At 43.8% G+C, this 24,968-nt stretch overlaps 1 protein-coding gene across 4 annotated transcripts in view; it reads left to right on the top strand.

Moving 5' to 3' along the window:
* Positions 1–24,968, top strand: part of ITGA11 (integrin subunit alpha 11) — a 574,736-nt gene that overhangs the window by 504,142 nt on the left and 45,626 nt on the right. For all 4 annotated transcript variants that reach the window (XM_069222912.1, XM_069222911.1, XM_069222913.1 and 1 more), the window contains 3 exons: positions 6,189–6,279; positions 9,022–9,135; positions 14,542–14,628. In XM_069222912.1, coding sequence (XP_069079013.1) covers positions 6,189–6,279; positions 9,022–9,135; positions 14,542–14,628 — 292 coding nt within the window. The remainder of the gene's footprint in view (positions 1–6,188; positions 6,280–9,021; positions 9,136–14,541; positions 14,629–24,968) is intronic.

Genomic DNA, 24,968 nt, shown 5'->3' with positions numbered 1-24,968 from the left:
ATCCACTCTGCATCATCACATAGCCTCACCCTGGTACAGACACATACCAAGGCACATACAGTGTACACAGTATGTCCATTACTTGGTACACACACAGAGTAATCCTTTACCAAGGCACATACAGTGTACACGGTATGTCCATCACTTGGTACACACACAGAGTAATCCCTTACCAAGGCACATAGAGTGTACACAGTATGTCCATCACTTGGTACACACACAGAGACATCCCTTACCAAGGCACATACAGTGTACACAGTATGTCCATCACTTGGTACACACACAGAATAATCCCTTACCAAGGCACATACAGTGTACACGGTATGTCCATCACTTGGTACACACACAGAGAAATCCCTTACCAAGGCACATACAGTGTACACGGTATGTCCATCACTTGGTACACACACAGAGACATCCCTTACCAAGGCACATACAGTGTACACAGTATGTCCATCACTTGGTACACACACAGAGTAATCCCTTACCAAGGCACATACAGTGTACACGGTATGTCCATCACTTGGTACACACACAGAGTAATCCCTTACCAAGGCACATACAGTGTACACGGTATGTCCATCACTTGGTACACACACAGAGACATCCCTTACCAAGGCACATACAGTGTACACTGTATGTCCATCACTTGGTACACACACAGAATAATCCCTTACCAAGGCACATACAGTGTACACGGTATGTCCATCACTTGGTACACACACAGAGACATCCCTTACCAAGGCACATACAGTGTACACAGTATGTCCATCACTTGGTACACACACAGAATAATCCCTTACCAAGGCACATACAGTGTACACGGTATGTCCATCACTTGGTACACACACAGAGAAATCCCTTACCAAGGCACATACAGTGTACACAGTATGTCCATCACTTGGTGTACACACACAGAGAAAGTATGTCCATCACTTGGTACACACACAGAGATATCCCTTATCAAAGCACATACAGTGTACACGGTATGTCCATCACTTGGTACACACACAGGGAAATCCCTTATCAAAGCACATACAGTGTACACGGTATGTCCATCATTTGGTACACACAGAGGGAAATCCCTTACCAAGGCACATACCGTGTACACGGTATGTCCATCACTTGGTACACACAGAGGGAAATCCCTTACCAAGGCACATACAGTGTACACGGTATGTCCATCACTTGGTACACACACAGAGTAATCCTTTACCAAAGCACATACAGTGTACACAGTATGTCACTTACCCTTTCGCCGGCACAGTGTTCACAACAGGCCATTGCCTCGCCGTAGTACAGACATGGTGTACACAGCATGCTCATCACTCACTCTACATGTCATGCTGATCTCTTGCCCCTTTGAACGCAAAGTGTACACACAGGCCTGTGCCTCACCCTAGTACAGACAAGTGTACAGCATAGCAGTCCCTCACCATGGTACAGACAGTGTACATATCATGCTCTTCAGTGACCCGTTTACAGACACAGTGTACACCACATGCTGTACCAGGTACAGATAGAATATACCGCATGCCAATCTCTCAGGCTAGTAAAAGAACACCGCACAGCAGAGCAATCCCTCTCCAGGGTACAAACAGTGCACACATCATGCTTATCAATGACCCTTTTATAGATGCTATGTACACCACAGTACTATGCCTCTCCCAGGTACAGACAGTATACACTGTATGTCCATCCCTCAGCCTAGTATAGGGACAGTTACAGCAGAGCAATCCCTCTCCTTGGTATAGACAGTGTACACATCATGCTTATCAATGACCCTTTTATAGATGCTATGTACACCACAGTACTATGCCTCTCCCAGGTACAGACAGTATATACTGTATGTCCATCCCTCAGTCTAGTACAGGGACAGTTAAAGCAGAGCAATCCCTCTCCATGTTACAGACAGTGTACACATCATGCTTATCAATGACCCTTTTATAGATGCTATGTACACCACAGTACTATGCCTCTCCCAGGTACAGACAGTATACACTGTATGTCCATCTCTCAGCCTAGTATAGGGACAGTTACAGCAGAGCAATCCCTCTCCTTGGTATAGACAGTGTACACATCATGCTCATCAATGACCCTTTTATAGATGCTATGTACACCACAGTACTATGCCTCTCCCAGGTACGGACAGTATATACTGTATGTCCATCCCTCAGCCTAGTACAGGGACAGTTAAAGCAGAGCAATCCCTCTCCTTGGTATAGACAGTGTACACATCATGCTCATCAATGACCCTTTTATAGATGCTATGTACACCACAGTACTATGCCTCTCCCAGGTACGGACAGTATATACTGTATGTCCATCCCTCAGCCTAGTACAGGGACAGTTAAAGCAGAGCAATCCCTCTCCATGGTACAGACAGTGTACACATCATGCTCATCAATGACCCTTTTACAGACACCGTGTACACCACAATTCTGTGCCTCTCCCGTGTATAGATAGTATAGACTGTATATCTCTCAGCCTAGTAATGGGGCAGTGTACAGCAGAACAATCCCTCACCATGGTCACCGACAGTGTGCACAGCATGCTGTCACTTAGCCTTTTCATGCAAAGTGTAAACAGCAGGCCTGCCCCTCACTCGGGTACAGGCAGTGAGCTCGGGTAAAGTGATCCAATGTTTGAGATGCAGGAACACTCTGGCTGCTGAGTTTTGAACCCATTGCACTTTATTTAGAAGACCTACCGATGCTCACGGGTAATCAGTTCTGTACGCGACAAAGTACCAAGAGCTAGATTAGTGTGGATTCTGAAGATTCCTAGGAGAATAAACAAAGGAGGCAACGAGAAGGCCTGTATGAATCGAAGTTTTATAAAATGTCTGCCTTAGTCTGCGCATTATCATAAATGGATTGAGTTAGGCAACAAGAGCAGCGCATTATCAAAGGTTCTCAGTGAGCCTTAACATTGCAAAGAGCTAAATGAGCCTGAGCTTTATCACGGACTTACTACGTAATTTCCTGTGGTGTGATCACTGTCAAGCCACATTGTTGTTTCCTGACACGTCAACACTTATGCTAACTGGTCACTGCCTGTCTCTTGCATGGGAAGTTGGCAAGTGTGAGGTTTCTGGCAATATGGGGTTATACTTATTGCTTCCAACAGTACACAGCGAGTCATAAAGATATGAAAAACTGGCGAGTCTTGGCAGAATCAAACTTAGAGTAAATCTGCACATTATCAAAATAAATGTTAGGATGTGCATTGTAAATTCGCAAAATAGGTCATTATCAAGGGATAGGATAGTTTGGGCGATGCAAAGAAGAGTATGAAGAGTTGTGTACATCTGTGAACAGCTGGGTTAGGCATTATCAGGAGTTAAGAGCAAGGCTGAGTAATACAAGAGACCGTAAATATGTCTGGGCATTATCAAGAGTCTTGGACGAGCCTGGGTATTTTCAAGTTACTTAAAAGTATCTGCATGTCACAGAGAGCCTTATGTGTGCCAGAGTATTATCAAAGACTGAAAAAGTCTGGACTTACCAAGTGCGCACAAGTCTAGACCCTAACAAGAGCTGACTCACACTGGCCATTTACCAAAACTTTCTAAGTCGGCCTTGGCGCTAACAGTCGTCTGAATTTGTTGGGCATTGTAAAAAATACTGCGTCTGGCTAAATCTCATCAAGGGCTGAGCACGTTTAGGTCTCAAGCAGGCATCTGTCCCTGCACCTGGGAGAGGCAATGTACTGCTGTGAGCACTGTGCTCTTCAATATCATGTAGAAATAAGTGTGCCTGCCGTTTCATTTCATGTAACCATTGTCAGGAGATTACCACTTCTGCGCATGTCATCATGTCACCATGTTAGTGGCTAATTTTGATACCAGAAAATTCATTTGTTTTTAGATTTCGTCTGTTTGCGCGCTGTGCTAGCGAAATCTATTGTGAATAAAAAAAGATATAAAAGGGGCTTGGAACCCACCCCTTACCTGAATTTACCATTCCTCCACTCCATGGTCACTCAATTTTGCTCGCTTCTCATTGGCCAGCACATCGTCTGCTTTCACTTCCCACTCTTACCGCTGTGCTTTTGCAGTCGCATGGAGCTTGGATGAAGTACTCCTTCCGGTCACCGACATTGTCGTCTGGCCAATATACTTCCTCTAACTACTCACTCACCTGATACCTTTTTTTTTTTTAGCAATTCTTACGCCAGCCAATCCATACAAGGGTATGTTTTTTGTTGTCTTTCTGACTACATAAATGTATCTACAACGTAAGAAAATCACAGACTAATCCCCTCCAGTTTTTAGGTAGGCATGCAACGTCCATCTTTGATGTCTTCGTTTTTTCCAACGTAAGACTAAACTATTCACACTGTCAACACAAACTGTGAATTTTAAATAAGATGTAGCAAAGCTAATTTGTTTTTTAAATTAAGACAAAAAAAGACTGTATTCGTGAGAATGTAAGTAGATGTTATACAGCATATTCACTTTTCTAGTCCACTCCCTGCAGAGTAAGATGTAAGATGGCCGCGCTGTTCAGCCTTAACCAGCCTCAAAGGGCTTGTATCTTCTTTTTAGTACGTCTTCTATGAAGAGCACTGATTGCAGGACATTGTGTCACTCATCCACTTCGTCCCCTTAGAATTCTGGGGTCTTGCTTTGTATTCCGATGCCTACCTTGTTCGTTTTTCTCTCTGGATTGCAGACTAAGTGCACGTGCATGACTAGGATGCTTTCCCCATTGCTGTCCCCAAAAGAACCCAGGCCCGCCTCTCTGCGCTGCCTTAAATCTGAAGAATTCACTGAATATGCATTGCGGTCCATTCTTATTATCCTGATATTCGCACAAACAAGTTTTGTCACAGGGCACTGAGTAGCATAAGGGTTAAGAGAAGCCAGCACAGCAACAGCTTCCTGCACTCCGAAGGTGCACGTTTCTAGGCACCTGCTGCATGTCTCTCACACAGCAAGCACAAGTATGTAGGCTGCATCACCCTCGACTTTCCCTCACCTCTCCCTCCTGTCTCCCCACCTCACCTTCCTCTCACTGCCAACTACTCTCTCTCTCCAACTCCCCCTTCTGCCTTCACCTTGCTCTCCCCTCTCTGCTCAACCTTCTCTCTCTGCCTCATTCTCCTGTTTTCCAACTCACCTTCCTCTTGACCTCACTGTCCTCTCTTCCTCACTATCCTCCTCCCTTTGCCTCGTCCTCCTTTGTGTTCCCTCTCCTCACCTCAGACTCGACTCACTCCCACTCACCCGTTTCTTCCAGCCACACCCTCACCTCTGCTCCCTACAGGTTGATGATTTTGACATGTAAAGGGCGCACAAACTCTACAAGTGGGTGTACACACCTCTGCATTCATGGACCTTGCACTCCTGCTGCCCTGAACCAGTTCTTCGTTTAAAGCTTCCAACATGTTTAACAGCAGCATTGAATATGCAGAGTGTGCTCATGAATACTCACAAAACCCACAAAGTAGTGAATGTGGCAATCACAATGGAAACTTTCAAACTAGCACCTCCTGCCATCTTATCGCACAGGCTTTAGGAGCTCCCAGTGAAGCTTCTCACAAACCCAGCTTGTTTCTCTTTTTCGCTCCTTGCCACATCCTCCTTCATCCACTCCAGACCACTGCTTGGCTTCTTCACAGGACCCCCAGAGGCAGCGAAAGTAAGTCCAATGTGTTCACCACGCATTTATGACCCTTAAAACTGACCTCTTTAAATGTTATGCCTATAACAACAAATGAATGTAACCCTTTGTGATGTAACTGGTGCTCATGTAAAGCGCTGCAAAACCTCTGATGGAATTTGCACTACATAAAACTGCTAAAAAAAACAAGCGTTGACGCCAATAGGTTTTGCTTCTGCAAAATCAATTGCTTTTGTCAATGTTTTTAGACGTTACATAGCAGCGCTATGCAGCATGTCTTAAAGTTGAAAAAAGCAGTATGACGCAATCAATGCTGTCCATCACATAGTTTAAAAATAATAATAATAATACTTTACATCGTGTTGTACAGCAGCTAGCGACATGTCTATGCGTTGACGGTGTCATACTGCTAGCTCTGTGTGTAACATATCTAACAAACATTGACAAAAACAAGAGTCCACAGAGGCGAAACCTATTAGCTTTGCCAATGCTGGTTTGTGATGGAATTTTGGCATGCAAAAGATTTCTGAGAATAGGGATCTTTTTCCTTGTTTTTAACAGGCACTCGAGTTTGGACCGCTGTGAAATAAAGTCCAAAAGTTGCTTGGAGCAGACGGACAGCATCACAAAGCCTTTTAACTGCACTTTCAAGGTACTGGAAATCCCTATAATGGGTACAGAAGGGGGAGAAGGCTAGAAAAATGTGTTTGAAGCTGAATCCTCATTATAGACATAACCACAGCACCCGATCCAGCACTCCCCATCCTATTTGAGAGAACCCTATATTAAAGTGAAACCTGTAAGGGTTGTACAGAACATCAGTAGGCGATGGGCATTTATGGGCTAGCCCGGGATACTACTATGATTACTGGAGGTCCAAGGAAAACTGTTTTGCAGTGGCAGAGCTATGGCTTCGTCCTTTGGCGTGCAGAGTGACCAGTGAATGTTCATGAAGAGCTGTGGGATTGTATCTTTCTGCTTCGGCATGCAGGGTAACCGCTGAATGCACTGCGGCTAATAGTGGAATTTAATGGCATGGTGCAGTGTATGGTACAGTATGATGTAAAATGTATGTGTCTTCTAGAGCTCGCTTATACACACGTATATATATATATATAAATATGTATGTACACATATATATATATATATATATATATATATATATATATATATATATATATATATATATATATATATACACATATACACACACACCAATATACATGCACACTGTATAGGCACTCGTAGGCTGCACTGGAAACTATGATGGTATGATTGCAGGGTCATTTAGGTCTATGCTGGAAAAACTCGAGAATTTAAGGGTGTCACAAGACCACAAATGTTTAGGTCAATGCCTCAAATGGACATGTAGCAGGCTCAACAGTTGTACTCTTACATTGAGCAATCCTCAGCCTGTATAGTGCGGGGTGTAGTAGGAGTTAAACTCACACGGAAGGAGAAAAGTCCGAGTCACACTTGCAGAATATCAGTGGTTAAGTCAGAGCTTAAATTGAACTCTTTTCCCCACGGGTAGCCCCAGCAGAGCTCGCAGTCTCCTATTTCTTGGTGTCTGTAAGGAGACAGGTCACCATTTTGAATGCGCCGCTAGTTTGTAGCTCAAATAGCCTGGCAAACCACGAATATCACGTTGCAGTACACAGACGCGGTGCAATGCCTGCTAAACCAATCAAGACCCTGTGAAGGAACGGAAAAAGTAAATAATTCTCCTAAGAGTTCTTGAATTACAACACTGCTAACCACAGAGCAGGTCAGAGATTTCAGTAAGAGTTCTGAATCGATAAGGGCTCACATCCTCAGTCCATTCACACTGGGGCCCCGCCAGGGATGGAGATCAGGTTGAAGAGGTGTTAATACATGACTTGTTGCCACAAAAAATACATTCAGTTTTCGTGTGCTTGAGCTAGAGTCAGTTTTCACTCGTCAAGTGCTGCATGGCACAAAGGCAGAACGGAAAAGCCTGGATTCTGGTGAAAAATCCTGAACGTTTTGCAAATATTAGATGGATTCAATTATTATCAATATATAAGTGGCAAAACGAACTCAAATAACTGGGCGAGTCGACATTAAATACCACCAGGTGCGTAGGATCACCCTTACTTGCCCCTCAGGTGCTGCCCTCGGTCAAAATCTGAAGGGGCAAATAGCTGTTCTGAGTCGTGTTATAGAAGGCGCTGACTCCAGGAGCTGGTTTTGATTCAAGGCCCTGGGCAGAAAGATGAGAAAAACGATCTCTGTCATGTGTGGGGGCTTAAAATGATAACAAGTGACGCAGTATTAAAGTCCCACCACCGTCTAAGGCCATTTTGAAATCATCTAAATAGACATCATGGCAGACTCAGCATCCCGTAACTGTTGGAGCCAAACGCAGACCAGGGTAAGCTTTTGTTCTCCAGAAAGTTGTGCAGTTGGGCAGTAATTTCTCTTTCACTTATCTAGGAGTAGGTACTGAGAACTAGGCCTGAAGCTGCTGAGTAGCATACACGGTAGTCAAGGATTGATCAGGGAAGTCATAGTAAGCACTGTCCGACTGTGGGGCTGTCCTTTGACATGCAGTGTCAGCAATAACATTCTAAAAAGGCTCCGGTGACCGATGTACATTATTGTGTCTCTCAACTAGTGTGCACTATAAGATCCTGGGAATGCTGTGGTGAGAGTTGTGTACTGCGGGTTGGTCCATTTAGCATGAACTGTATTCCATGAATAATCATGGAAGCCTGCAATCAGAGCTGCGGGATTGTCGATTTGTCTATTATCACTGATTATACTCAATAAATACCAGGGAAGGTTGCACTCAGATGTGTTATGATGGTTGTTCGTATAAACCTAGATTGTAATCGATGAATGTTGAGGGAAGGCTGCAAGGAGCCGGCAGGGTTGTGGATGTGTCTATTAGCAGGGCGTACACTAAATATTACTCAAAGAAGGATGCATAGAGAGCCAAGGGAATGTGGATTTGTACATTAACTAGATTGCAATCAGTGTTGATTGGGGGCTGCAGTGAGAACTTTGTGGTTGTGGATTTGGCTGTCAGACTAGGCTGTAATCGATGGCTGTTGAGGGAAGTCTCTAGTCAAACCTGTGGAGCTGTGGCTTATACCTTTGCCCATTAACGTGGCCTGACTGTAATGAATGTTCAGAGAAGGCTCCTTGTGAGTGCTAGGGAACTGCATCTTTGTCCTTTGGTGTGCACCATATACAATGGATAATCGACAACAGATTTACTTACTGTTTAAGGGGGAGTTAGCTGCGAACAGTCATGTTAAAATCCACTCTCCCATCCTTTCTCTACATGTCCTGAGCTCAATTTCCACCTTGTAAGAAAATAATTTCCTACTCCCACATTGTTAACAAACTTTTTAATTCAATATTTCAGATCCAAAACTTGGGATTCTTCCCTGTGGAGGAGCTGGCAATAAAAATTACGATTCCTGTTGCCACGAGGGGAGGGAACCGGCTTCTGATGCTCACCGACTTCCTTGTGGACCAGGTAAGATGTTAAAGTCAGTAACTGGGAGCTCATTTGATTAATAGTTAGGGACTGGTTATTCCTCTAGGGGCCTCATTACAAGTCAGTTGGAATGAAATTAACTCATGCTTATATGCAATAATTTTGCTCATCTCAATTACTACGATAAGCTTCTTCTGCACCCGATTTAGCAGGTCTAGAAGAACCTGACCAGATTTGTTTGGCTAGTAGAACCAGACAGAAAAATCTCATGAGACTTTGATTGCAGCAACCAAGTCTCATTTTCCTTTTTCCTCCCAAAAGGGGAATGCATACTGTTGGAGGCGGCATATTATGGTTGTCTGAGGCAGGACCCTAGCCACAGAGAACCTGCCACTCCCATCAAGGGTGGGTGGTCACACATATGGTATAACCTGTGCTCACCCTTAGGTAGCCTGGCACAGAGCAGTCAGGCTTATCACCAAGGCAATGTGTAAAGCAAAGACACAGCACTTCCCCGCCACAACCACGCTGCATGGTGCAAAGGAGATTTCACACACAGTGTATGCATGAAAAGATTGTATTCAACAAACACCTTGTCAACACAATATGGGTATAATGTAACTCTGGGCCTCTGCCCCAATTTGCAGTGGAAGTCGCAATATGAGGCCCAGCTGTGTTAAACACTACTATTGTATGTACACATGAGGAAAACAGTACATTCCCTCCCCGCATCTTCATGAGGTGCCAAGTGTCGTCAGCACAAGACCCACCCTAGAATTCCCCACAATCAGTGTAACACATAAATAAAGGTTGCACCCCGTATCCCAACGTTAGCAGCAAAATGAACATACAAGGTTTACAACACTTTCATGTAGCACTGCAGTTAAGCCGCACTAGTAAGATGTAATGCCAACTGTACAAACTTCCTGACAGGATGATCAATAACAGTAGTGCCATGATACTGCCTTCGCATTCACCCACACTCACCCCTGCACATCCACTTTGCTCTGCTGTGCGGTACCAAAGGTATCAGTTGGCGCGTGCGCATGCTCACTCATACTCCCTCCCTCCTGGCACCCTAATGCAGTGCCCTGATATCTGGATAGTGGATGCCTCTGTGTTTGCGAGTCCCCTATGCCCCAAACCACCCCGCACCCACCAACCAGCTCCAGCTATCCCGCCCCTCAACGAACCAAAGATTGCATCAACCTCTCCCTGGTTACTGGGCCACTTGCGAATAATTCACAAGTCTCAGGGTTCCGGGGTCAAGGTCAGGGAAAGGAAAGACAACAGCTGGTAAACAATTAAGGAGGAGACATTAAGGCTCCCCACAGGAGGTTCACTCATAGGTCTGCAAAAAACAGGTGGCGGGTCACAGGGGCTGCCGTTAGACAATGAGGAGCCCAGAAAGACAGTTCAATGTTACCAGTTTCAGCACCTCCAGAACGGAGAAGCGCCTTTAAAGCTTGTTGACGTGAATCGCCCTCAACACTTCCATTTCACACAAGTTACTAGACCCGCTCCCCCTGTACCAGGAGATGCCTCGTCAGGGGCACGAAGACTCGTGACCCCAAATGGTTATGATTCCCCGTGAAAAGTGCTCAGTGCTGTACCTCCACAAAAAAGAGGAAAAGCCTCAGAGGTACACTGATGTGAGTCACCCTGATCGTACGATCATTCACAAGCCAATTCCCAAGATGGTACCTCCTCGGACAGAGGCATCCATCTGGTGCATGATGACCTGAAGCGCACCAGACCCTCCTGGACTTTCCCACAAAGGATGTAAATCCTGCACCCCTCTGGGAGTCACAGCGTCTACCACATGATGGCTTGAGTTGCACTAAACCATCTGGTCACCCTCGGAACTTGGTTTCTGTACCTCTCTGGAATGAGGCAATCTGTCTACTACACAATGACTTGTAGTTGCACCAGACTCCCCGGTCACACACTGCGACACAAGTTCAGTTGTTCCATTAAAGGACAAGTACAGCACAAGCCAGGTTGTACCCCCACCTCCGAGCGTTGCAGGGCACTGCACACAATGAGCATGCAGCCAAGGCTCACACAAGAGAAATGCAACACACTAGACAATAGCGGGCCCGCGGGATCCCGCACCAGGTGAATATGTTCACACTAACAAGATGTTTGGGCATGCAGTGGTCCCCTGAAGTCCGGGCAGTCCTCTGCAAGCTCCGCCTCATGAAATTCCGGTCTCCAAACACAATACTTAGGCCATGCTAACGCCACTGCTGACCGGTGACATCCAGCATATGAGATAGACGCAGCAGAGGGCTGCACTCTCCAAATATTACCGGTCGTTAATATAAGTTCCTCTCAGGTGGTCTTTGATGTTCCTGAGACCTCCTCAGAGAACGGGGGTAGGCCGACCTGCTCTTCCCTAGTTACCCCTTGGGATGCTACACAGCAGCAGGCAATTAGCCCCAGGCCAGTCTCTAAACAGGAAGGGGAGCGCTGATCCTCTCCTCGGAGAGTTGTATCCTGGGCATCACAGATTCCTCTGCCAGTGTGTCCATGTGGTCCAGCAGCACCGGGCCTGTGTCACCGTAAGGTTTACTCTGCTTTGCGGACATTGAGTACCCCTAGTTATACTAGATGGTTCTTTTGAAGTTGGGGGTGGTTCAAATGAGTTCTCCTTTGAACTACAGATATCTCCCCAATATTTCCTCCCTGTCTGGCCTGAGGCTGTGGAATGTAGATCTTTATCTTTAGTGGGGCCATGCCCTGGCTTGAGAGGCCTAGGGTCAACAACCTCTCCCCACAATCTATCCACTCAGGCCCCAAATGGCAGGGATCTGTCATTCTGAATGGCTGAGTTTTATAGCGGTCACCTGGAAAATGCACATATGTGCTCTACCTCTGTGAACTGTAGAATGAAGCCTAATTTACAAGGCACCAGAACCATTTCAGCACCTAGAAATGCCTACTTCCTAGAAGTGACATTTCTAGAGCTTCGATGACAAAACCACCTTTACCTTCTGAAGGTGTTCATCATTCTGAATTCAACAGTACTGAACATCATGAGGCTGCTCCTTTGCAATCCACTATTGCAGCCAGACTTAATAAGATTCATTCTCCCATGTTACCTTATAGATAGAGCAGCACTCATAGGTAGTGCATACACGCATGGATGTTTGGCACTCCCTGGGCACATATGCCCTGGTGCATGCCCGTCAGGGCACCTGGGACACTTTTGTTAAAGCCACCACAAAGGTGCAAGTGTGCCAATACTGGCCTGTTCTATCAGGCTAAGGGCCAGATGTAGGAACCGTTTTGCATGTCGCAAACTGCGAAAATCGCAGTTTGAGCCATGCAAAACGGCCATCGCGCTGTTGATTCACATTTTGCGAGTCGGTACCGACTCGCAAAATGTGAATCCGACTCGCAAATAGGAAGGGGTATTCCCTTCCTATTTGCGACTCACACCGCGATGCAGAATTGCTTTGTGACCTCGAAAGTGGTCGCAAAGCAATTCGCAGTTAACACCCACTTGAAGTGGGTGGTAACTCATTCGCAAATGGGAAGGGGTCCCCATGGGACCCCTTCCCCTTTGTGAATGTCGCAAAAAAAATTTTTTCAGAGTAGGCAGTGGTCCAATGGACCACTGCCTACTCTGAAAAAATGAAACCAAATGGTTTCATAATTTTTTTGTATTGCAACTCGTTTTCCTTTAAGGAAAACGACTGCAATTCAAAAAAAAAAACTGCTTCATTAAAAAAGCAGTCACAGACATGGAGGTCTGCTGTCTCCAGCAGGCCACCATCCCTGTGAGTGCAGGGACTCGCTATGGGGTCGCAAAATGCGATCCACCTCATTAATATTCATGAGGTGGGTCTTTGCGACCCCATAGCGAGTCGCAGAAGGTGTCTGAGACACCTTTCTGCATACAATTTTGTAAGTTGCAATTTGCAAGTCGGTCTGACTCGCAATTTGCAAGTCGCAAAATTTTATTTTGCTACATCTGGCCCTTAGTTCTTATCTTAGATAACCCATGTGGAAATGTGGACACCCTGGCAAGTCATACCAGCTCCAGTACTTATATGGGCAAACCACTGGGGTGCAAGTTGCAAACCCAGGCAAGTGTTACTTCTAGGTAGAGGGAAGGATGGCACCAGCACTTTCACACTGTGCTTCCAGTGGAGAAGTGCTCAGGACCGGTCGGCCCTTTGCGAGAACCAGCAAAACATCCTACAGAAAAGTGAAAAATTTGGGAGAACCACTACCTCCTCGTGTCTGGTCTAACACATACAATGAGAAAATCTTGTCCTTCACTCATGTACTTTCCCCACCGCACACATTGACCCCCCCCATGCATTTATCACCTGCTTGGACTAGGTGAAACCACATGGGATAGGTTATTCCGTGTGATTTTACGGCTGGAAAAATTGGTCCCATATGGTTAATTCCATGCGGTCTTACTCATAATTGCATGTTACTGGGGCACTTTCACTGGATAGTAATGTTAAAATAGCATGTGAGTTTACTGTGGCCCCAGAACTGTGCAACTCTGACTCAGGGCCGGGGTGGCATTTGCACTGATATTCTTTTAGGTCACTAATACCAGCCATCCAGTAATTCTTGTTTTATGAACTGGAAGAACAAACATAAGGAAGTAAATGCTTCTTATTAGTTGTTCTAAAAGAGTATAAAACCTAAATGTTTCTTTCCATGTCATGTGGGCAAGTAAGGCTGTATCAAACAGTTCTTTTTCTCATTGAACTTATTCTGCATTGAGATTTACCTTTTACTCCCCCGCAATGCTGATTACTTTGTTACCTTTGCATAATGCTGTAATATAACTCTCTAATCCTCACCACCCAGGATTTCTCCCACACATGTGCTTTAGATCAGATCCCTTTCAAACTTACATTTGGAAAATTCCAGACGCAAGGCATATCATCTGAACATTTCACCTTGCCCTGGTTCAGCCCATTCTTTTCTAGTTCAGATTGTGTCAGATTATCCTGTAACTCACAAGGCGACCTCCATTGACTCCACACGAATGCATCTCATGTACCCGAATCTAGATCTGTACGCTGAGATTTTAGGTCACTGTGTGATGTAAAATTCAAATGTCTGTCGACAGGCAGTGTTAAGATTGGAGGGCTGGTGAACTGTGAGTTCAAGTGAAATTCAATAAGTACAAGGCTAGAAGCTGCAGTATCACACCCAAGAGTGTTGGAAAAGGGAGAGCTCTGAGGTATACAGCTCATGTATCAGGCCTAGAAGTTCACTCCTATAGGGAGAGCTTTGGAGACAGGCTCTTGAGAGCCCTACGATCGAGATAACCCTAAGGTATACATCTCCTGTATGAGTCCTAGAAGAGCGCTTGTCTAGGGGAGCTCTGGATGCAGGCTCTTAAGCCACATAATAGGCAGAGCTCTAGAGATATGTGCTTCAGCGGCCTTTATGTGTTTTAATTCACAGGAGAACATCACCTGCAATATCTGGGGAAATAACACAGAATATCAGCGGTATCCCACAGATGAAGACCTGACCTCTCATCAACAACTGGTGAAGTACCTTCGAATCACACTTTGATCTTGGTTAATGACTACTGTTTGTTCAGTAAAAAAAATAGTATACTTAGGATAAGACATGCCGGACCTTATGCTAGGAGGCACCGAGAGAGGTAGTACTCCATACTCACAGTGACACCGACCCTCGTTACTTCATACTGATGTGGACAATAGCTTGAATGCAGTACATCATACATACATACATGGTCACCGACCTCATGTACCTCATACTGAGATGGGCACATAGCTGCAGAACGTTATGCCCAGAGAAGCAGAGACTTGCAAAACATCATGCACTGTAATGTGCAGATCTGCAATACTACATACTTAACAGATGCAGCTCTTCGTGCTCAGATTGCCAAAGACCTGAAGTACCTATCACGCAGACAAGCCAGCCCCATAGTACTTCATACTTATATGAGCAAAGACCTCCAGAGTGTCACACTCATATAGAAACACCCTAAACGACTTTACAAATACATTAAAGTAGGCCTGCAGTGCTTCAGAGTCAGATGAGCACAGGCCTGCAGTACTTATCGATCAAAAGGCACAGACCCACAGTACTTTGTATTTGGATGGGTACAGACTGCCAATAGTTCATATTCAAATAGGTAGACGCCTACCCTACATTATAATTGATTGAGAACAGTTAGTTGGGCCCATACCTAAAATATTTCACACTATTATAGTCACAGACCTGCAGTACTTCACACACAAATAGATCAAGACCTAGAATACTTTAAAGTCACATAGACACAAACCTTAGGTTCTTTATTCTCAGACGGCAAAGATCTACAGTATTATATACCATGATAGGCACAGACTTGCAGTACCTCAGACAGGCACAGACCTGTTGTACATCACACTCAGATGGACACACAATGCAATGACGTATATCGGTATATGAACAGGCCAGCAGTACTTCACACTCAGATAGGCACAGACCCCCAGTGTGTTATGTTGATTAGGAATGCTAGGCACCCTTCAATGCATATCACAGGACTTTTTTTTTAAAACAATCAGTTTTAGATATTTAATACAATGTATCATTCTTGGCTTCCAAAAAATCACTCATTAATTTGATACTCATTAACTTAGAGAATGTAGACGGCCAACATGCGTTTCGCTTCTGGTGCATTTCCAAGTTTGAAAGAAAAGATTGTACTATTATTGTGGAGCAGTAGGTCCATACTCTTGCCGAATTGCATATATCTCGCCACCCTATGAATAAAACAATATTTAAAATATGGCAGAACTTAAATACTCTCTTTGAAGGGAATCCCCACAGCAGACTTCAGTACTTTATGTCCTGATGTACACAGACCTGCACTGCCTACGACTCAGAGGAGAACCGACCTGCTGTGATTTAAATTCATATGTGTACAGGCTGTTAGTACTCGTGGCCCTGTATTTAACTATTTAGTGTGATGAATTCTATTTTTATATTGACACATACAGAAGTATGCCCTCTATTTGATTTAATATATTGTTATTTGCTAGTTATTACAGGTTGGAGTAGGGGGAGAGGATATATTTTGATTTCATCTCCTAATACAAAATACTAAGTGCAAATTCTCTCCTTCTGGAGATTTTTGTGGGTATTTATGTTCATACCCAGTTTCCTGGGAGTTTACTGGATAGCGTGTTGTTTCTGCTTAGCGCAGACTCTTGTCTGCAAGGGCCTTTGTATCTAAAAAAGGTGTGCCTCGATTAGGGGTTAGCAAATTGATTCATGTCAGAACAAGAAACATTGAGCTATACAGATGATAATATCACAAAAATAGCTAGTGACCCTTCATTATTATGTAATAGAAGTACTACAGGGACAATAACACAGAACAGTTTTGTACTGTTTAATGACTATATTAAAAAATTGTAAGAACTGAACTACATGCCAAGTTCCTTACAGACTGCTTGAATGCAAATATCATCCCTACAGGTTTGCAAATAAAAAATATACCAATTATCTTTGTTGAAGGCAAAAAATTTAAACTTAAGTTCAGTTTTGTGTCAAGAAATGCTCTCTTAGTTCTTGGATGGTTTTAAGTATTAAGACAGTTAAGAAACATATAAAGAAAAACAAAGAGAATGCAGAAATTGAAAAAAAACTATTGGAAGATAGGACACTAAGGGGGTCATTTGACCCTGGCGGTCCGAGACCGCCAGGGCCATTATGACCGCAAGCACCGCCAACAGGCTGGCGGTGCTTTTTTCCCCATTCCGACCGCGGCGGTAAAGCCGCGGTCGGACCGCCGGGGCCGGCGGTTTTCCGCCATTTCTGCCCCGGCGGCTATAATCCGCCAGGGCAGCGCTGCTTTCGGCGCTGCCCTGGGGATTATGACCCCCTTACCGCCAGCCTGTTTCTGGCGGTTTTCACCGCCAGGAAGAGGCTGGCGGTAAGGGGTGTCTTGGGGCCCCTGGGAGCCCCTGCACTGCCCATGCCAATGGCATGGGCAGTGCCGGGGCCCCCCAACAGGGCCCCGGCCAGCTTTTCACTGTCTGCATAGCAGACAGTGAAAAGCGCGACGGGTGCAACTGCACCCGACGCACGGCCGCAACACCGCCAGCTCCTGTGTTGCAGCCTCATTCCCGCTGGGCCGGCGGGCGCAAACTTGGTTTGCGCCCGCCGGCCCAGCGGGAATGTCAGAATGGGGGCCGCGTGAGTGCGGCCGCATTGGCGGCCGCATTTCCGCATGGCGGTTTCTGCCTGGCGGGCGGCGGTGGCCACCCGCCAAGGTCGGAATGACCCCCTAAGTAAGGAGTGCTTAGAAATATTACACATTCCAATGAAAGATTTTGAGATAAGACACCAAATAATGCTAAGGAGTGTTTACAGAACAAATGTGACTATGGCCAGGAAGTTTTAAGGCAACTAAGTAATGGCACACAATATAAAAATCACAACAGTGACCCTACAACTTTAATTCATGAAAAGATATATGAGCTCACTACACAAGGTTTGAATGAGTGAGAAGGAGTTTTCATACTTAAATAAACCTGATTACTCAATCCCTGCTCTCTATACATTACTTAAGATACATGGGAGTGTAGGTAAGGCCCCTGGTCGCCCCATTGTGGCGGGTTGTAATTCCATGCTACAACCTCTGGCGGAATGTGTAGAATTTTTCACTAAACCTTTTGTTCCATTAACTAAATCTTTTACAAAGGACAGTAGAGGAATCATTAACCAATTTGAAGGTGAGATGTTTGATTCTACATAGAAGCTACTTGTCACTATATATATAAAAAGCCTATATACTAACTTTCCACGGAAAGAAGTGTTAAATATAATTAAGCCATCCCTGGAAACTCACCCAGCCAACATAGAGTACCATTGTCATTCATAGTAGATTCCATTATAGATTGCATAAAAAACTATTTCATATTTAATAATGACTTTTATGCTCAAATTTAAGGAGTCGTGATGGGAGCAGCTTTTGCTTCAGAAACTGCAAATCTGTATATTGCACACTTTGAAGAGTAAACAATCTATTCTAATACTAATCCATTCAGTTCACAGATTCATAAATGGTTACAATATATTGATGATATCCTCTTTATTTGATGTGGTACTCGTTCAGAACTCACATAATTTCACAGTTGGCTTAACAACCAGAGTATCCACTTATACTTTTCTTGAAAGCATAGTGATTATCTAATTATCTTTTTGGATCTATGTATTAAAATAGACTGTGATTCACTTGTCGTGAGTCGGTACACAAAACCTACTGCAAGGAACACACTACTAAAGAATGATCGTTTTCATCACAGAAATTTAAGAGATAATTTACCTTTTGGACAATTTTTGAGAATCGGTTGTAATTGTACTAAAAAACAGACTATTTTGATGAAGTCAAAATATTATGTCCTAAACTAGTTGCAAAAGGTTATCCATCAAGACTAGTTAGGAGGTCCCTTTAAAGAGCATGGTACAACAACAGAGATGAACTATTAAAAGAAAAAGAGAGAAATACTCTAACAGTGCCTTATCACATGTATAGCCACATTCGAAACAGAAACTAACAACATAAAAAAATATCACCCTAACAAATTGGCACCTACTTGATTCACCTCATTTTACTCTAAAGAGACCAATGTTTGCCTTTAAAAGAGAATGTAATTTGAGAGATAGCTTAGTGAAAGCATACAAAGATCCGAAAAAAGCAACTATAACACAGCTATGGGGCTTGAGGCCAGCGGTGGGGCATTTCAAATTAGTAATTGTACTAAATTCAATTTTACATCTGTGACAAAAAGTTGCTTTGTCAATGGTAAAGAATGGATTTTCAGACATCATTCCAACAGTATGTCTAAATTTTTTATATATTGTATTGAATGTCAATGCAAATTGAAGTATATTGGGGAAACAACTCAAGAAGTTAGACGCGGGTCCTACAACACCAGTCAAGGATCTGTTGTAATGTGCAAAATGCACCTTTGGTGGATCATTGTCAAGCTTTTATCATAATGCAACTGATAAATGTTTTTCTGGATGTTGTTATTGGTGGTTCTAGAAATCCTGATGTGGATAATTTACTTTCACAGAAAAACTTGTGGATTTGGCATTTTGATTCTGTATCTATAAGGCCTAAACCAACAGATCGAATGGCAAATTCTAGCTACATTAGCAGTTATAAGGCTACAAGATGTTTTGTCTAATTTACCTCTTTTTTATTGCCCTATGTGTGTCATTTCGAGAATGCATGTAACTATATATGTTACTGTGGGTTTTGGCGCCCCACATCAAATAATTCAGGATATAAAATTACTTTCTGATCTTGTGATCTACACTATTGCTTATGTTTAGGTACATCTATTAGTTGATACCCATGTTATACATATATACATTGTCTGCCAGAAATCTTTATTCAATTAATTACTTGGTTGTAGATGCGTACATTTAAACTTCTAATACAGTGGTTCACCCTTGCAGTGATACATTGTATCTTTATAGAATTGGATTACCCACTTAAACTGTTACACCAGCAATTTGATTTTTGTTCTGTTCTGTTAACAATTCCCTTATTTTTAGCCCTTGCATTTTGGTTGTTTATATCATATTTTTCACTCTGTCTATTGCTTGGTGTGTTCCTTTGGTGTGACTAGTGTATGCTTAATATATCATTAGTACCCCGCCAACATGGCGGTCCTAGTTTTATATTCTTATGCAGTGACTTTTGTCCAGTATGGTGGCCGACCTACACACTCATAGTTACAGACCCACCACACGCATGGGAGAGCAGAATCAGCCAGGTGACACTAGCACCATCCCCATGCATTTGTGATTACAGGAAGGAGTCTGATGATGCTTGCACCTCTCTGCTCGTGAATCCTTCACATGGAGTAGTCCCCTTTGATTGTTTTATGCACTGGTAAGCAGGTTCCATTTTAGTCTGGATTTATTCAGGGAACTTTTACATCAAGAGATATTTGTTCTGACAATATATCTCTACATACAGGTTTTCCTACGGTGTTCAGCTGTGTTGCATTCATTGGAACACTGTTTTTGATTAACTGGGCCAATTCCATTGAGTCCGATGATGTATTACTCTTTATACATATAGGATACCCATTGTGAGTGTTGTATTTTTTAGAAGTGTTAAAAAAAAAATTTCCCCTTCCCTTGGACAACACGTCTTGGTCATTGGTCTCACTGATTAGAGCTTGTTTTTTCCTTTTTCTGGTATTTGTAGTGGCATACTTTATTTTATATTACACCTTTACACCCCCCCCATGATCTTATGCTACCATTAGCCGTTATTTGCTAGGTTCTATTATTTTACAACTTAATAATGCAACACTTTTGTCCCAAGGATGATCTTGTGCACTTGTCAGATGACTGGAGAGAAACGCTGACATTGTGGTCACCACAATTACTAAACTTAAAAGAGTTACAAGTCCTTTACCTTACAGAAATCTTATATGAATTATAAGAAGGGATATATAATTGGATGCTCCCCGTGCTACCTTGGATCATTATTTGGTCTGTAAAGACTTGTTTGTGTGACCTATTTTGGTGATTTGTTGTTGACAAGAGGAAAGTGTGATTTGTTGAGGACCCTGTTTTTACCTATTTAATGTGAGGAATAAATTGTATTTTGATATTGACACATAAAAAGTATGCCTTTTATGTGATATATCTTATTGTTATTTGCTATTCATTACAGATTAGAGTGAGGAAAGCGCAAATATTATTTGAGTACAAATTCTCTCCTTAAGGATATTCTTTTTTAAACCTCTGGCGGTCAGAAATTATTTCTCCTCCTTTCTTTAAATTACATTCCTCACGAGCCGACTCCTAAAACATTCCATTAACATTTCAGGATTCCTGGTCCTCAGTGCAATGCATGAAAAATATTTCATCTCATCTATCTTAAATATTTCTGAGACTTCCAGTCCAGTAATGACTTCTAAACTCATGTCGTTAATCAATAAACCCTGAGACAGCCCAGAAAACACACAATGCCGCCTCTGAAGGAGAGGAAAGCAACGGATAGAGCTGCATGAGAAGGTAGGGATGATGTTGAGGCGCTCAGTGGTCATAACCCATTCATTCAAGCAACTTCTTCCTTATTTGCATTACCCTGATGAAGTTAAATCATTCCTTACAGATATTCTCTGGAGTTGTACAGCTGCAGTTTATTAAAGTTTTCACATCCCCCACCACAAGTGGCACAGCCTAATTTCTTATTATACCAATAAAAGTAAAGCGGACGTATTTGCACTCATTGTCTATTTAGTCTCAAATTTGAAAGATGTGACCGCCTGCAGTGTTTAGGCTTAACTTGGTACCTAGTCAACCTAGTCAAGACAAGGCAGATACCTTGTTCCCTAGTCCTTCATACCAGATCCCTCCGTGCTTGCACTGGAGGCGTAGTGTTTGTGCTACGGCCCCTTCTGTCACGTTCTCCGTCTACCACGATGGCCATGTCTTTGGCATCCTAAGGCCCACCGCAAGGGAGGACTGCACCATTTTGATGGTTCTTGTGACCTCGCTATTGTTGTTTTTGGGACATGCTGCCATCAGCGGCACCACAGCACCAAACAGTTCCACTCTTTTACGCCTCCCTCCAGCTGGCCTACCAGTCATTTTCTTCTTGCTTTATAGACAACCTGTCAGTTCCAGCAGTCCTGTAATGTTCTTGATGAATGTGTCAATTCCTAATCCGGCCACGTGTACCCCATTCTTTGCACAGTATTTCGGCATACTCAGGTTGATTAATCCATGTTTGATGTTGTGCCATCACATGCACGCACAGTATAGCTACGTCCAGCTTGCTCTGCAATTTTTCCACTGCACTGTAGGATGTTGCGTTTCTCCATTCACTCTCAAGTTGAGTTCCAACCACATATATGTTGTCACACTCAGCAGCCTAGTTGCCCCCATGAGACTTTTGCTTGGGTGGATAAGTAGTTGATTTCTGCCTGTGTTTCTCAAATTGTTGCCTCCCATATAGCCACGATATCTGGTTGCCAGTGTGGCTCCAGCATTTTGTCGACCTGTGGGTGGAGTTTGACCCTTCTCGTTTGCGGCATGCCAAACCACTTGTCATTTGTGTTACTGAACCAAAGCCCTCTGAGTTTTACTCTCCTAGTTGGGCCCGTCGCATCCCTGGGACCGTGTTTTTTCAGACTGGATTGCATGTCACATTTTGGAGAATTGCGGCTTTGTTCACATTGTCTGTGATGTCAATAGGAAAAAAACCTGTTGACAACCACGCCTTTAGAATTCTCAAGTTTTTAATTTATGTTTTACAAAGGCCCCCCACCACTATGTGCTAGTGATGTTATCAGTAGTGGCTCGTGGGCCGCAGAAGGGGTGGGGCTGGGAGGAGGCGTGCGAGGGGGGTGTTAAAATTTAATTCAATTAAATAAATAAAAAACACACTTACCTGTTCCACGTGGTCCCGCGCCGCGCTCCTCTTCCTTGCTGGCTGGATGCAGGCACAGTTTCCCAGCCTGCCCTGCGGCCAATGGGAGTGCAGGGCGCTCCCATGCAGACTGGGAGCCTTGCAGGCTCTCAACAGTTGCTGGGCTGAAGACAGCCTACAGCTCATGTGTGTTTGACTGGCCCGAGATGGCCAGCCAAACACACATGCGCTCTGAAGGGGAGTGCTAAGCCCTCCCCCAGTGCACGTCACCCCCGTGGCCCTGTCCCTTTTAAACAAAACGATAATAAACATTGTTTATTATCGTTTTGTTTAAAAGGTTTTTCAGCTGCCGCTGCTGGTGGGGGGGACAACGTACAGTGTAATATCACACTGAAATTTTGGTTTTAGGTGTCTTTAGTACAGACAGAGACAAGGAACGTTTAGGCCAACAGAAATGTTGAGCACCTCAAGTTGGCAAATTGATGTAGAGTTAACTACTCAAGGTGCCAGAACAACTTCTGTGGTACCACAACGTGCATTTGAAGAAAGTGGAAAAGTCTGTACAGTACCATAGGGTTCATGGCGACAATATGAAACATTGACAGATGACGGATGACAAACTATCAGGAACTCCTGAGCATATAGTAGTTTTCTGCCGACTACACAGAGCGGTTAGCACTGTAGTGTGGAGTAGCTCTCGTCACTTGCTCCCTGAATGCGTATTTAAACGCGCCCGTGGCGCGGTCTGACCGGCGTTCCTCATGATGAACACGGTCTCCAGCTGCTTTTTCCTTTTTAAATTCGCATCCAGCACCTTTGTAAAATTTTATTGCAATATTGATTGAATTTGAAAGTCTTTACAAAATGGTGAACTAATACATCTGCTGAGAATTAAGTTGGGTGAAAATATTTCACTTGATGGCCATTGTTTTCTGCAGATTGCACAGAGCGGTTAGCGCTCTGGTGTGCAGTAGCTCTCATCACCTGCTCCCAGACGACATACTTAAATACAGCTGTGGCGCAGCCGTGCACAACGGGCCATCTGCGCCTGTCCGCGCCCCGAATGGCTCCAGGGGCCAGGAATGCTGTCTCTTTGTCTACAGGTAGGCTGAATTACTCAACCTCTCAACTGCTTACCCTTCACTCGCTTACCAGAGGAGCCTGTCTCCTCTTTCTTGATTTAGATCTAGTTTTAGCAGTAAGAAATTGCCCACATTGCAACTTCACTACCAAACCCCTGCATCCAGAGTCTATGCCACTGCCGGACTGTAGTTTGAATGGCTTCAAGTTTTTTTGACGTAAACTGTCCCTCATTATTGAAACATCACTCTGACATTTTAAATTTCCTCTTCGAACATGGTCCAGATGCTATGTTTTTAACAGAAACCTGGCTTAATGACGCTTCAGGGCCAGACATTATTATGGCTTTGCCCCCATATTGCTGGATTCTGAGAGAGGTTCAGGAAAACAATAACGGAGGTGGTTTAGCTATCATTTTTAAAGAATGCTTTGCATGCAAAATAGATTAGCTGACAATCCCTGACAGTAAATCTCTACTGTTCTCACTGTCAGTAGCTGAGAATTTAACAGTATCCGGATCCCTAATTTAGCACCCCTGGGTTTCCGGGCAACTGGAGCTCTGGCATTATGGAAGTTCTCGCATCACCTATTCTCAAATTTTCCAATTTCACCATTTTGGGTGATCTAAACAACCATTTTGATAATGTGGCCTGCAGTACGGCCTCCTCTGTGATAGAGGATTTTGTGTCTCTGAACATCCAGCACATCATGAATTTCCCAACCCACTTAATTGGCCACGTGTTGGATCCTATATTTACCAACCTAAGGAACATTCAAACAGACCAGCCTATTTCTCTGCCATGGCCCAATCACTTCTCAGAACCTTTTCCCCTCCCAGTTCACCAGGGTTTGATCAAGAGAGAATCTGATGACACCCACTGGCAGGAGCTCGTCAAAGCTTAACATCCCGGCTCTTAACTCTCTATTTAGAGCTAACTGCCCCTGCTGAGTCACTCAGTAGAATCAGACTGCCACATCATTGATTCTTGGCTTAGGTCCTCATTCAATGTATTAATCTCTAGTAGGAAACACCATGGAATCCTTCCCCCCTGCTCTGTGGTATAATGACTCTATGCAGGAGCACAAAAAGCTATGTGAAGGCTTGGAAAGAAATTGGAGGAAAACGTATTTTAACAAGGAGCAGCTAAGATACAAGTCAGCTTTGAAGGGCTACCAGAAAAAAATTAGTATTGCTAGAGCCTAATTTTACTAGAATAAAATCACTGTGGCTAAAAACTGCCTGAAAAATGTTAAGGTAGTTACAAATCTTTCTGACTGTGCTAAAATGGCCCCAACTCCCCCACTCTCTCAAACCCAATGTGATGAAATTGCAGACGTTTTCTTTAAAAAAAAGTAGCAGATATCCAGACCACCTTTTTTAGTA

The sequence above is a fragment of the Pleurodeles waltl genome, chromosome 3_1 (assembly GCF_031143425.1).
Source record: "Pleurodeles waltl isolate 20211129_DDA chromosome 3_1, aPleWal1.hap1.20221129, whole genome shotgun sequence".
Classification (NCBI taxonomy): domain Eukaryota; kingdom Metazoa; phylum Chordata; class Amphibia; order Caudata; family Salamandridae; genus Pleurodeles; species Pleurodeles waltl.
The sequence above is the reverse complement of the archived record's forward strand: the minus strand, read 5'-3'. Positions and strand labels throughout refer to the sequence as shown.